Source organism: Salmo salar, chromosome 08 (genome assembly GCF_965601325.2).
Source record: "Salmo salar chromosome 08, fSalSal1, whole genome shotgun sequence".
Lineage (NCBI taxonomy): Eukaryota > Metazoa > Chordata > Actinopteri > Salmoniformes > Salmonidae > Salmo > Salmo salar.
The window spans coordinates 10,642,738-10,655,812 of record NC_138298.1 but is presented as its reverse complement, the minus strand read 5'-3'; the positions used below and the strand labels follow the sequence as shown (position 1 = coordinate 10,655,812).

Genomic DNA, 13,075 nt, shown 5'->3' with positions numbered 1-13,075 from the left:
GGGGGCGATAAATGTTGGTCGACCAACAGCCTCTTTAATTGAGCATATAGCCATTTTTGTTGTTAAAGTCACTGTGTACAAGACACCTGTTTGATTCTCGCCTTTCTGAGTAGACTAATCCATTGTGGAGGCAGTGGGGATGGCACAGTCCATCAGACATGTGCTACTGAAATTGTATAGGATTATAATACATAAGGACAATGGTGCAACACTAATATCATTTGATATATTTTCTCCTGCGTTGGATAGAGGTCGCTGCCGTACATACCTACAGTCATAAGACGCAGGCCTTCTTATTGTACCTAGAATTTCTAAGCAAACAGCTTAGAAAACAACACTCAATCATAGGACCTACTGAAGAGATGAGTCTTCAATAAACACAAAGGTTGAGACAGAGTCTGCGTCTCTCACATGAATAGACAGACCATTCCATAGAAATGGAATGGTCTGTCTATTCATGTGAGACGCAGACTCGGTCTTAACCTTTAAGTGTTTATTGAAGACTCATCTCTTCAGTAGGTCCTATGATTGAGTGTTGTCTGGCCCAGGAGTGCAAAGGTGAACGGCAAGGCACTGGAGCGATGAACCGCCTTTGCTGTCTCTGCCTGGCCGGCTCCCCCCTCTTCACTGGGATTCTCTGCATCGGACCCTATTACGGGGGCTGGGTCACTGGCGCTCTTCCATGCCGTCCCTAGGAGGGGTGCGTCACTTGAGTGGGTTGAGTCACTGACATGATCTTCATGTCCAGTTTTGCACCCCCTCGGGGTCGTGCGGTGGAGGAGCTCCTCGTCGGCTATTGTCAGCCTTGTCTCAGGGTAGTACGTTGGTTGTCTGATATCCCTCTAGTGGTGTGGGGGCTGTATATAGTGGGTGGGGTAATATCCCGCCTGGTTGGCCCTGTCTGGGGTTATATCTATGCAGCCTCCAGTATCTATGCTGCAATAGTCTGTGCCGGTGGGCTAGGGTCAGTGTTTTATCTGGTATAATTCTCCGGTCTCATCTGGTGTCCTGTGTGAATTGAAGTATGCTCCCTCCCTCCCATCCCGGAGGACCTGAGTTCTAGGACCATGCCTCAGGACTACCTGGCCTGATGACTCCTGGCTGTCCCCAGTCCACCTGGTTGTGCTGCTGCTCCAGTTTCAACTGTTCTGCCTGCGGCTATGGAACCCTGACCTGTTCACCGGATGAGCTACCTTGTCCCGGGACCTGCTGTTTTCAACTCTCCCTCTCCTGCTGTCTAGACCTCTGAATGCTCGGTTATGAAAAGCCAACTGACATTTACTCCTGAGATACTGACCTGTTGCACCCTCTACAAACCCTGTGATTATTATTATTTGACCCCTGCTGGTAATCTATGAACATCTTGAATGCCTTAATGGCCATGTACTCTTATAATCTCTACCCGGGATACCGCAACATGATGCCTGGCCACCCTTCAGAGCCTGGTTTCTTCCTAGGTTCCTGCCTTTCTAGGGAGTTTTTCCTAGCCCCCGTACTTCTACAGCAATCAAATGTAATTATAAAGCCCTTACATCAGCTGATGTCACAAAGTGCTGTACAGAAACCCAGCCTAAAACACCAAACAGCAAGCAATGCAGGTGTAGAAGCACTGACATTTGCTGATGTAAAAGGGGCTTTATAAATACATTTGATTCATGATTTGAAATGCAATCAAGCATTTTAGTTTTAAAATAACAAAACGACCCTTGAATAATTAGCGTAAACCATCCTAAACAAATGATTTCGGCAACAGAACCTTTGTCAGAAATGGCTGTAATTATTTTGCCGGTTCAGCAACATGGACAGTGCGATAAACACTTGATGTTCTGTGGCGGTCGCTGCAGCAGGGAGGAGAGAGAGACAATGGGTCAGTCTTTTTTTTGCACAGAAAGCCTGAGCCCGGTACAATCAAATCACTTGTGGTCGGACTCCCTCTAGTTATCTGTGTGTTATTTAATCAAAACAGTGCACTTAAAGCATCAGACAAGCTCAGTGCATATAGTACATTTGATTAAAACACAGGATGTGTCTATATATGAAAAAATGCATTTTAACCAATAGATTGTTCTTTTGACCAGAGACTCAGTCAACCAAGGTTTTTTTTATTTTATTTTGTCAGGGACTGGTTCTGTTTCTACAGCCCCAGCTGTAAACAATCTCCTATGGAATGCGCTGGAGGAGAGAACCCCTAGCACCTCCCAAACATCCCTCAGCTGGAGCAGGCACACTGCCGACTACCCCTCTCCATGGTGAAGCAGTGAAATGGGGGCAGGGTTCCAGTGGTTGCCGCCGCTGGGGGGGTTTAACTGGTGCACGACCTCGCTGACGCGTGCGATGACCCTAGCGTGACCAAGGCTTCACCCCTGAGCAGTGAGCACGGTACTGCCAAACCATACCAATCCAGTCCGCTGACAGACAGTGTTAAAGTGGTGAGAATAAGGGCATGGCCGGTGGGGGGATAATAGGCAGCCTTCCTAAAGCCCAGATTAAGAGAAGCTAGACAGACGGGCTGTGCCCCAAATGGCACCCTGACCCTATTCCTTTTAAAGTGCACTACTTATGGGCTCTGGTTAAAAGTAGTGCACTATTAAGGAAATAGGGTGCCATTTGGGATAAAACAAGTTGATCTGGAGGACGCCACTAGTCTCCTAGTCGCTCACAGCACTGACTTATTAGTCTTAGTCGGTTTGTGTGTGCGATGGTTAAGTATTCAATCAACCCTAGCTTAATGTTTGTGCAGTAGTCACAGGCAGCTTTGTTTACAAAGATACTGTGCACACACACCCCCCTGTATTCAATTCTGATAACTATGCACGGCCAAAAGCACTATACAAAAGTGACAGCAGGGGAATAAGGGCACTTGTCACGTATATCCCTGTATGAGCCGGTTCTTGGAGCATGTTGTCAACTCACACCCTGAAACGGTTATTTCCAGGTCTTGTGAAAGAACACTCCAGGGAACCTCACCACAGTACCAAATGTGAAAACGCCCTGGGGGATACTGCTATTCAAATTGCTCTTAACACCCATACTCTGACTTCAGATGTCGTCTCTGGCAGAGTGATTTGATCAAACCCAGAGGAGGCTAAATCTGTTTCCCTAATGACCCTATGTAGTGCACTACTTTTGACCAGGACCCATTGGGCTCTGGTCATAAGTAGTGCAGTATACAGGCGATAAGGTGCCATTTGGGACGCACACTAGGAGCTCCTGTTCTGGCAGGCGGTGTGTGCCCTCTGTAGCCCAGTGTAGACCCACTCGATCAGGGCCTGAGGCCCAGCAAGGACAGGCAGGAAATCAAACCTGGTCGGGAGTCTGCAGGCTACAGAGACTAACGTACGGTGGGTTACACAATACTCTTGCTCTGCTACATCGTCACAAGCTTGTGTGCAACCGTGCACATTCACACACGAGGGTGCCAAATGATCCCTTTAGTTCAGGGAGCAAAGACTCCTGACCACTCTAGAATACACACACACAACCTCTCATGACTTGAAAACCTGCACTCAGGTGTGTGTGTGCGTGCGTCCCTGTGCATCGGTTTACGTACATACATGCACGCATGTGTCCCTACGCGCGTGTCCCTGTAAGTGTGAGCATCGGCCTCTTTGTTCCAGGCTTTGCAGTCAGAGCCAAGCGCTGAGGGACAGCGTTGTGCTGACACCGGCCTGGCAGGGCTCCCCACGGCTCTTTTCCCAGCATGAACTTCTCTCCACCTTGTTGTGTTTACATAACACACGAGTACAGATCCAGACAGGCATGCGATGTCCCAAACGGCACCCTATTCCCCATTTAGTGCACTACTTTATAGGGTGCCATTTTGGGAAACAACCAGACAGCGCCCATCTCTCTGCACTGAGAGTCTGGGTTCAGGTGGAGGGAACAAAAAAGGTCATCTCCACTGTGTGTAAATACAGTTGACCCACAATGGAAGGCTGCAGAGAAATATAACAAAGCTCTCCTTTGATTGGTTTTGCATGTTTCTAGCTCTGATAGGATGGGTGTTAGCTGAATATAGGTTTTGTTGAATTGCCATTCAGACCTGGGTTCAAATAATATTAACAGAACCCAGGTCTGTTGCCATTTATCCATATTTGATTCTCATTAGGTGAGACACTGTGATGTTTTGCAGTCACTGTGATGTGATGTGTTGCTGTCACTTCCAACAACACATCACATTTCATGCATGCAGAGAGAACATCCGGAATGGGAGGTTGCTTGTATAACTGGAATGTTTTGCTAAGTCACACAATGACACAACACAGGCATGTGATGATTGGCGGGCGGGGCGCCAGGTCCCGCCTACTTGGCAGAGACTGCCTCTTACCTCTTTGACGAGGTGTTTGACAGGTCTGAGGCCACCGCCCACACCCCACACGTTGTCTAGCCGCACCATCTCCCTCTTCATGGAGAGGAGCACCGCCGCGCGGTCCAACGCAGCTCTGTGGGGAAGGGAATAACCGCAACAGCCATGACCACAACCACAGAGAGATGCAATGAGAAAAGGGGAATGTGTCAAGTCACAGCTAGATATTGAACATGGTCACATGAATTCACAACAAAATGACTTTCTGAATAAAATTGCCTAGTAAGATAGGGTATATAAAAAAAAAAAAAAAAAAAAAAAGAAGGAAATGTCAGGTAACAGCAGGTTAACTACAAAATGGCCTTTCCCCAACTCATCAGAATAAATATAACAGTATAATTTGCATTGGAATTCACATTCTCAGGTTGGAGTAGTACATCTTTAAAAACAGAAAATGGGAGATTCCAAACATTAGGTGAAACCAAATAAGGGTCGTCATCAGTTCGGGAAGGGGATCAATCAGTTGCTTGGAGAATGACAACGCATCCATGGTGAGAAGACGCCAACATTTACCCTGGCCCCTCATCAGGCGGTTGTTGAGCGATTAACTGACGATATCAGCAACAGAGATATGTAACCACTTCAGGCTGCTTTGATGTGAAGTGGGCTTTTCCACCATGTTCCTTGTTGGCAACAGATCTAAGATCAGTTTCTTCCTTAATCCTTAGAGAATACTGATAGTGAGCAAAACTGACAGGGGCAACTTCATCTGAATTCTCCTCACCCTAAATTACCAACATTAACTAATTCTCCCTGCCTTTTGCACATGACTCATATCATTGTCTCTAATGTTGCTGTCCATTTACTGTCTGTGCCAGTCTGAAGCACTGCTTTAGCCCTAAAAAGTATTCTAAGGACTGAAAAAGTTACTTGAATTTAAAATCACCCCTCCACCAATCAATGTCCATCTTTTTTTATTATCCTATCCCTTGCTCACCTAGCGTGGTCGCAGTCCACCTTGCCTTTGTAGCGGTCCAGGAATGCCATCGGTAGAGCGTGGTCCGCGATGGCTCGGGCAATAAACTGTCCCAGCATCTGTAGAGTTTGAGAGAGTTAAAAAAGGTAAAACCTAGAGTGGATGATCGGTTATTCTCTTTAAATTAAAAAGGGGGTTGGGTTTAAAGCAGCATGACAAATTATCATTTGTCTGAAAGAAAATGTACAATGATTCCAAATGGCACCCTATTTATTCCTTATATAGTGCACTACTTCAGACCAGAGATCCACGGTCCCTTGTCAAAAGTAGTGTGCTAAATAGGGAATAAGGTGCCATTTGTGATGTAGCCAATGTATTTTTCTAACAAGTCCTTCCCCCATCCGTTACCTGTGGAGCCTCTGGCGTGTCCAGCATAAGGTCGGGCAGCTCTTTGAGGATCTTGTCGAAGGCGCGGGCCATGTCGGACTCCGAGAGCTCCTTGCCGACTAGGTCACGGAGCAGTCTGGAGGTGAGCTCCCGGTGGCTGGCCTTCCCCTCCAAAGACAGGGACACAGCCAGGCTGGAGAACTCGTACTTGTGGTGGCCCAGGTTCAGCTCCCTCAGCAGCATCTGGGAGTGGAAGAGGGGGTAGGGTGTACACAGAGAAACACGCACACAAAGACAGTTAACGTGAAGTAAAATGATATGTCGAGACCCTGCATGGTTTTGAGACAAAACAGAAAAATAAAAAAGACGCACCACCACCTAAAGGCCTTCTCAAATAACCAACCCTCCATCCAACCTCAAAACACTTACCTGGACTTCTTTTGTGTCCCCGTGCTCAAAGTACTCCTGTACGATGGGGTTGACGGTCTTCTCCAGTTCCCTCTCGTCCAGCTCTGGAACAACAGTGGCATACACGGTGTCTCCCTTTAAAATGAAACCACAGACATAGGTCAGGAATAGCAATCTAATAACATCAACACACCCGGCCCGCTCATTAGGCAGGATTAGGCTGTAATCTGAAATGCTACTGGTGCATTTGTTAAAAAGTCCAATGCAGCCATTTTTTTTAAATCTCAAAATCAAATAATTTCTGGGTAACAATTAAGTACCTTACTGTGATAGTTTAATTGTCAAAAATAAATAGCTTCTTAGCAAAGAGCAATTTCTCAAGCAAGAGTTTTGCTAGGTCTGTCAGAGTGGTTTGAGTGGGGAGGGGAAAATGGAAAATTAGATTTGGAACCCTTTCTTATTGGTCTATTAACTAATTTACCACATAGTGATATCACCATGGAAGGTCAAAACTAAACTCCCACCAAAACAGGCAGAAATTTCTGGTGGTCTTTTCAAACAATGTTTTTGCTAAAAAAGGGGATAATCATATTTATTTTTACAATTTCACGGTATTATTCCAACCTATTGTGGAAATGTATATAAAACACAGGAAAATCACATTTGACTGTACTGGGCCTTTAAGGTAGAGCAGGGGTCAATAACTGCCATCATATTTAGGCTGAATGGCCGGGATATGGCAAAAGTAACAGCAGGATAGCAGTTCTGTGCCAAGTGCTGCCGACATATACAGTCGGGGTTTCAGCAATTACCCAACGCACTGACTTGACTCACTTTCCGGTTTTCCCTCCAGGTTTCAGAAGTATGCTTGTCCTTTAAGAACAACCAAAAATGTTCAGACTACACCAATGACCTGTTCTGGTATTGTCCTGCAACTCCCTTCCTTAAAGAAACCATTGATCTTACTTGATTGAATTTGATTACACCATTTAACTTCACTTCCAGGAAGGGAGGAGGATGGATGCATACTTTCAAGTTTTGAAACAGGACCCATGTGACCCTTACCACACAAACCACCTAGCTAGTAGGGATCCCAGACACACCACTACTGGGATATACTGGAGACAGGCATGTGTTCTCCAAGAGCACGGGACATCCCAAATGGCACCCTATTCCCTATATAGTGCACTACTTTTGACCAGGGCCAGGCCCATCGGGCTATATGCTTTTAGAGGTCAAGTGGGCCGGTATCCAGTGTCGCCAACTCTGTCCTAGTTACCTGCTACCACGGACCTACTGCTCCAGTACTGTTTCTTTTAGGTTTCTCTCTCGAGGAATAGCCTTGGAGGCACTTTCTCACTACACAGAATAGCAAAGAACACCTTCGACATCCACGTTTAACTAATACTGTGGTTTAAAGTAAAAAAAAAAGTATAAATAAAAATAAACCCTTGCCATCATAGATCATTCCTAAGGTGTATGGTGGAATATAAGAAATGACTGTCATAAAAGGCCTATGACAGAACAAGCCTACCTTCATGATTAAATGGAAGATATTTCACCCAGAAAAGAATACAAATAAATGGTCTATTCTGATCCCATTCAAAAAGATACAAGAGGATGTACGACTCATTAAGCAAGTCATAATTATGGCGATGGATGTTGACAGCAGGGTTGTGTTCAGTCGGCACGAAAAGGAAGAAAGCAGTCCGAAACGAAGACCTAATGGGGAGGTATCATCTGTCCAATAAGAAATGCTGGTTTTAGTTTTCAGTTACAAAATGTGTCCTGATGAGCATGACCCAGTTGTGGACTTTGTATGGACAATATCTGCTTGTCTGGGAGCATGTGGCCCCTGCATTCACCACCAATCCCAGCAGTCACCATAAGCATGTTTATTTTCCACAACCCATAAAGTGGTATGATCCAACACATCTGCGGCTTTGTGACGATTAGCCACTTCTGAACAAAACTAGTCCAAAAACAGAGCTCGGCGCAAAACAACTACAGAAAGAACTCAACCCTGGCCCCCTCATCTAAGCAACTGTTGTCTTTGTAGTAACAGTTTGGGACAGGGATCGTGGGGACACTGGTGTACAGGAGAAGAGAGGGGTGTGTGCAGAGGCTCTGTTGTATAGGTTGGGGAAGGAGAGAGCTCATGTCCTTTACACACGCATACCTCACCCGTGCCCCCTCTTACCTGTGCAATCTCGTCGTAGTTGGGGTCCTTGACGTCTGGTTCCTCTACCTCGTACACCATACCTGCTGCTCCCCATACACCTTTACCCCCTGCGCCACCTGTAGTGTAAAGACCACATCAGAGCTAGTCAGTTAGCACGAGAGACATGTTTAGAATAGAAGGTTTTGTGAACCCAGGGAGATTACCTCAGCCATAAGCACTGCTCTATGATCAGTTTACCAGACTTCAATCCTAAACAAAAACTTATGGCCCCAGAACAAACCTGGTACTAGACCACCAGCGCTTACAGAGTAGATGACTTCCATCTATCTCAGCCATTATTAGCATAGCACAGACCTTTCTTAGGCAGGCCCCGGCCCTTGCCTGTCCTGGACTTGCGGTCGTTGGGGACGGGCACCTTGCCCTTGGGGCTGTGGGAGTCGCCGTCGGCCAGTTCACCCGACAGCGACTCTGAGAGCGACTCGCTGCGGGATGACGATTTGCGCACACGCCGCTTGGCCTTGGCCTTGAGCCGCGCCTCGTGGAGCGCCTTCTCCTGTGGCGTCCAGTTGCCGTTCACCTCCGCCTCGAGCGCTGCCTCGTCCTCATCGCAATAGGGATGGTCCATATCCACATCGTCATCAAAGGATAACACCCCTGCGATTGGATACAAGGACAGGCAGTGTGAGTTTAATCAATTTCATGTAAATATTAATAACAGGACCACACCCTGGTTGGCTTAAATACATGTCTGCATAGTTGTTTTATTTTTTATTAAACAATGTTTGCAGTTCTTCTAGTGGCCACAGGGGGACAAAGACTGCAGAATGCACCTCTGACAACACGAGGTATGGATTTGCTTGTGTATCCTACATTGTTAAGTTGCAAGTTATGGGGATGGATATTCAAGTTGGAGGTCTGTGGAAACATGTCAACTGCCAGCACTTCAACTACAAATTACACAATCCCCAAGTATGAGAAGCGTGTCCAGTCACAATCATGAGATTATAATAATTAACTTCTCTAGGGTAGGGGGGAGTATTTTGATGTCCGGATGAAACGCGTGCCCAAATTAAACTGCCTGCTACTCAGACTCAGAAGGTAGGATATGTATATTATTGGTAGATTTGGATAGAAAACACTTTTGAATGATGTCTGAGTATAACAGAACTCATATGGCAGGCAAAACCCTGAGAAAAATCCAACCATGAAGTTGGAAATCTGAGGCTTGTAGTTTTTTTAATTGATTCCCTATTCAAACTACAGTGACTTAGGGGTCATTTTGCAGTTCCTAAGGCTTCCACTAGATGTCAACAGTCTTTAGAACGTTGTTACAGGCTTCTACTGTGACCTGGAAGGGAATGACAGTCATTTCAACCAGGTGTCTGGCTGAGTGCCATTAGATCATTCATGCGCGTGGCCGTCAGCGCGAGGTGCTTTCTTTTTCCTTTCTGAAGACAAAGGATTTGTCCGGTTGGAATATTATCGAAGATGCATGATAAAAACATCCTAAAGATTGATGCTATACATCGTTTGACATGTTTCTACAAACTGTAGTATAACTTTTTGGACTTCGTCTCAACAAAATGCGCGAGCATGGCACATTTGGATAACTCAACTGAACGCGCGAACAAAACGAAGTGGGAATCCTGGGAGTGCATTCCGACGAAGATCAGCAAAGGTAAGTGAAGATTTATATTACTATTTCGGACTTTTTTTGACTCCAGAACTTGGCGGGTAACTGTATAGCTTGCTTTGATGGCTGAGCTCTGTACTCAGAATATTGAAAAATGTGCTTTCGCCGTAAAGCCATTTTGAAATGACACAGCGGTTGCATTAAGGAGAAGTGTATCTGTAATTCTTTCAATAACTGTTGTAAAGTTCATCAACGTTTATGATGAGTATTTTTTGTAAATTGATGTGCTCATTCACCGGAAATTTGAGGCAATACATTTTCTGAACATCATGCGCCAATGTAAAAATTGGGTTTTTGGATATAAATATGAACTTTATCGAGCAAAACATACATGTATTGTGTAACATGAAGTCCTATGAGTGCCATCTGAAGATCAAAGGTTAGTGATTAATTTTAGCTGTATTTCTGGTTTTTGTGACGCCTCTCCTTGCTTGGAAAATGGCTGTGTGGTTTCTTGTTTACGTGCTGTCCTAACATAATCTAATATTACGCTTTCGCCGTAAAGCCTTTTTGAAATTGGACAGAGTGGCTGGATTAATGAGAATCTTATCTTTAAAATGGGATATAATAGTTGTATGTTTGAGAAATTTGAATTATGAGATTTTTGTCATTTTGAATTTGGCGCCCTGCTATTTCACTGGCTGTTGAATAGTGTGTCCCACATACCCCAGAGAGGTTAACCTCTTGGGGCTAGGTGGGACGCTAGCGTGCCACCCGTGGTGCACTCCATCAACAGCAGGTGCATTTCAAGAGCGGCAAATTTGAATCCAAATAAATGTCAAAATTCAAATTTTTCAAAAATACAACTATGTTACACCATTTGAAAGATAAACATCTCCTTAATCTAACCACGTTTTACGATTTCAAAAAGGTTTTACGGCGAAAGCATAAATTTAGAGTATGTTAGGACAGTACATTTACAAGAGTTGTGTGTAATGTTTTGTCAAGTCAAAGACAGGGTCACCAAAACCATAAAACCAGCTAAAATGATGCACTAACCTTTTACAATCTCCATCAGATGACACTCCTAGGACATTATGTTAGACAATGCATGCATTTTTAGTTCTATCAAGTTCATATTTACATCCAAAAACAGCGTTTTACTATGGCATTGATGTTGAGGAAATCGTTTCCCTCCAATAACCGGCAGTCAAGTCAGCGTCAGAAATTAAATAATTAAAATTAGAAAACATTGGTAAAATATTATATTGTCATTTAAAGAATTATAGATTTACATCTCTTGAACGCAATCAACTTGCCAGATTTAAAAATAACCTTACTGGGAAATCACACTTTGCAATAATCTGAGCACTGCGCCCAGAAAAATACGCGTTGCGATACAGACTAGACGTCATGTTGGGGAGATCTAAAATCGAAAATACTATGTAAATAATCCATTACCTTTGATTCTCTTCATCAGATGTCACTTCCAGGTATCACAGGTCCATAACGAATGTAGTTTTGTTCAAAAAAGCTCATCATTTATGTCCAAAAATCTCCGTCTCGTTAGCACATGATGTAAGCCAGCCGGACTTCTCGTCATGAACGAGGGGAAAAAATATATTTCCGTTCGTTCAAACATGTCAAACGTTGTATAGCATAAATCATTAGGGCCTTTTTTAACCAGAACATGAATAATATTCAAGGTGGACGAATGCATACTCTTTTATAACGTATTGGAACGAGGGTACCCAACATGAACTAGCGCGCCAGGTGTCTAATGGGACATCACCGTTCCATGGCTCTTGTTCGGTCAGATCTCCCTCCAGAAGACCAAAACACTTTGTAAAGGCTGGTGACATCTAGTGGAAGCAATAGGAAGTGCCAAAATATTCCTAAACCCCTGTGTTTTTCAATGGCATAGGTTTAAAGTCAATACAACACATCAGGTATCCACTTCCTGTCAGAAAATGTCTCAGGGTTTTGCCTGCCAAATGAGTTCTGTTATACTCACAGACACCATTCAAACAGTTTTGGAAACTTTAGAGTGTTTTCTATCCATATATAATAAGTATATGCATATTCTAGTTACTGGGTAGGATTAGTAACCAGATTAAAATCGGGTACATTTTTTTTATCCAGACGTGCAAATGCTGCCCCCTAGACCCAACAGGTTAAAGGATTACAGAGAGCCAGTAAAATCAAGGAAAATATGCATAACTTTCCAAGGGCTTGGAGGATGTTCAAAGACACTAATTTCCCTTACAGATAACATAGCTGTAAGAATGACTTGCAGGTATGAGAGAATTTGTTGTTATTTTGGCACCATGGAAAATGTCTAGTGTATATTGAGACTGGTGGCTTTTTATGGACAGGACTGCTGTTATCCTTAGAATAATGTCTACAACATCTATAAAAATTGCAGATAACTTCACAGTTATCTTCATACAAGTGATAACTAAGCGAATCGCTTTCATTCAATGGTCACATGAAAATCTAGCCTATTATCATGCCAAAACTGTCCAGTAGACACAGGCTCACATGGTACTAAATGCATTTTGCTTTGAGTTAGGAGCGCCTTGCAAGGCAACTGGTAGTTTAGAGTGACTGCCGTATCCTATCTGCATAGCTTACATTTTAGTCATTTAGCAGACGCTCTTATCCAGAGCGACTTACAGTAGTGAATGCATACATTTTTTTCTCCGTACTGGTCCCCCGTGGGAATCGAACCCACAACCCTGGCGTTGCAAACACCATGCTCAGAAATGTGAGTTTTAGTTCCCACGGGGGCTGCTAGCTAAACATGCTAACAAGAGCAAAAGAAAAAACTAATTACAAAGATAGCCAATCTAGTTCAACGGTATACATACAGTTGAAGTCGGAAGTTTACATCCACTTGTGTTGGAGTCATTAAAACTCATTTTTGAACCAGTCCACACATTTCTTGTTAACAAACTATAGTTTTGGCATCTACTTTATGCATTACACAACTCATTTTTCCAACAATGGTTTAGACAGAGATTATTTCACTGTATCACAATTCCAGTGGGTCAGAAGTTTTCATACATTAAGTTGACTGTGCCTTTAAAACAGCTTGGAAAATTCCTGCAAATGATGTCAAGGCTTTAGAAGCTTCTGATTGACTCAAATGATGTCAATTAGCCTAATGGAGGTGAACCTATA

The 13,075-nt window shown here is 44.0% G+C and overlaps 1 protein-coding gene across 1 annotated transcript in view; it reads right to left on the bottom strand.

The window, feature by feature from the left end:
* The window catches only part of LOC106609974 (programmed cell death protein 4), a 41,158-nt gene that overhangs the window by 7,895 nt on the left and 20,188 nt on the right, over positions 1-13,075 (bottom strand). The window contains exons 3-8 of the mRNA XM_014209056.3: positions 8,614-8,913; positions 8,278-8,375; positions 6,099-6,212; positions 5,691-5,912; positions 5,304-5,401; positions 4,328-4,442 (exon numbers count right to left, since the gene is read on the bottom strand). Coding sequence (XP_014064531.1) covers positions 4,328-4,442; positions 5,304-5,401; positions 5,691-5,912; positions 6,099-6,212; positions 8,278-8,375; positions 8,614-8,913 — 947 coding nt within the window. The remainder of the gene's footprint in view (positions 1-4,327; positions 4,443-5,303; positions 5,402-5,690; positions 5,913-6,098; positions 6,213-8,277; positions 8,376-8,613; positions 8,914-13,075) is intronic.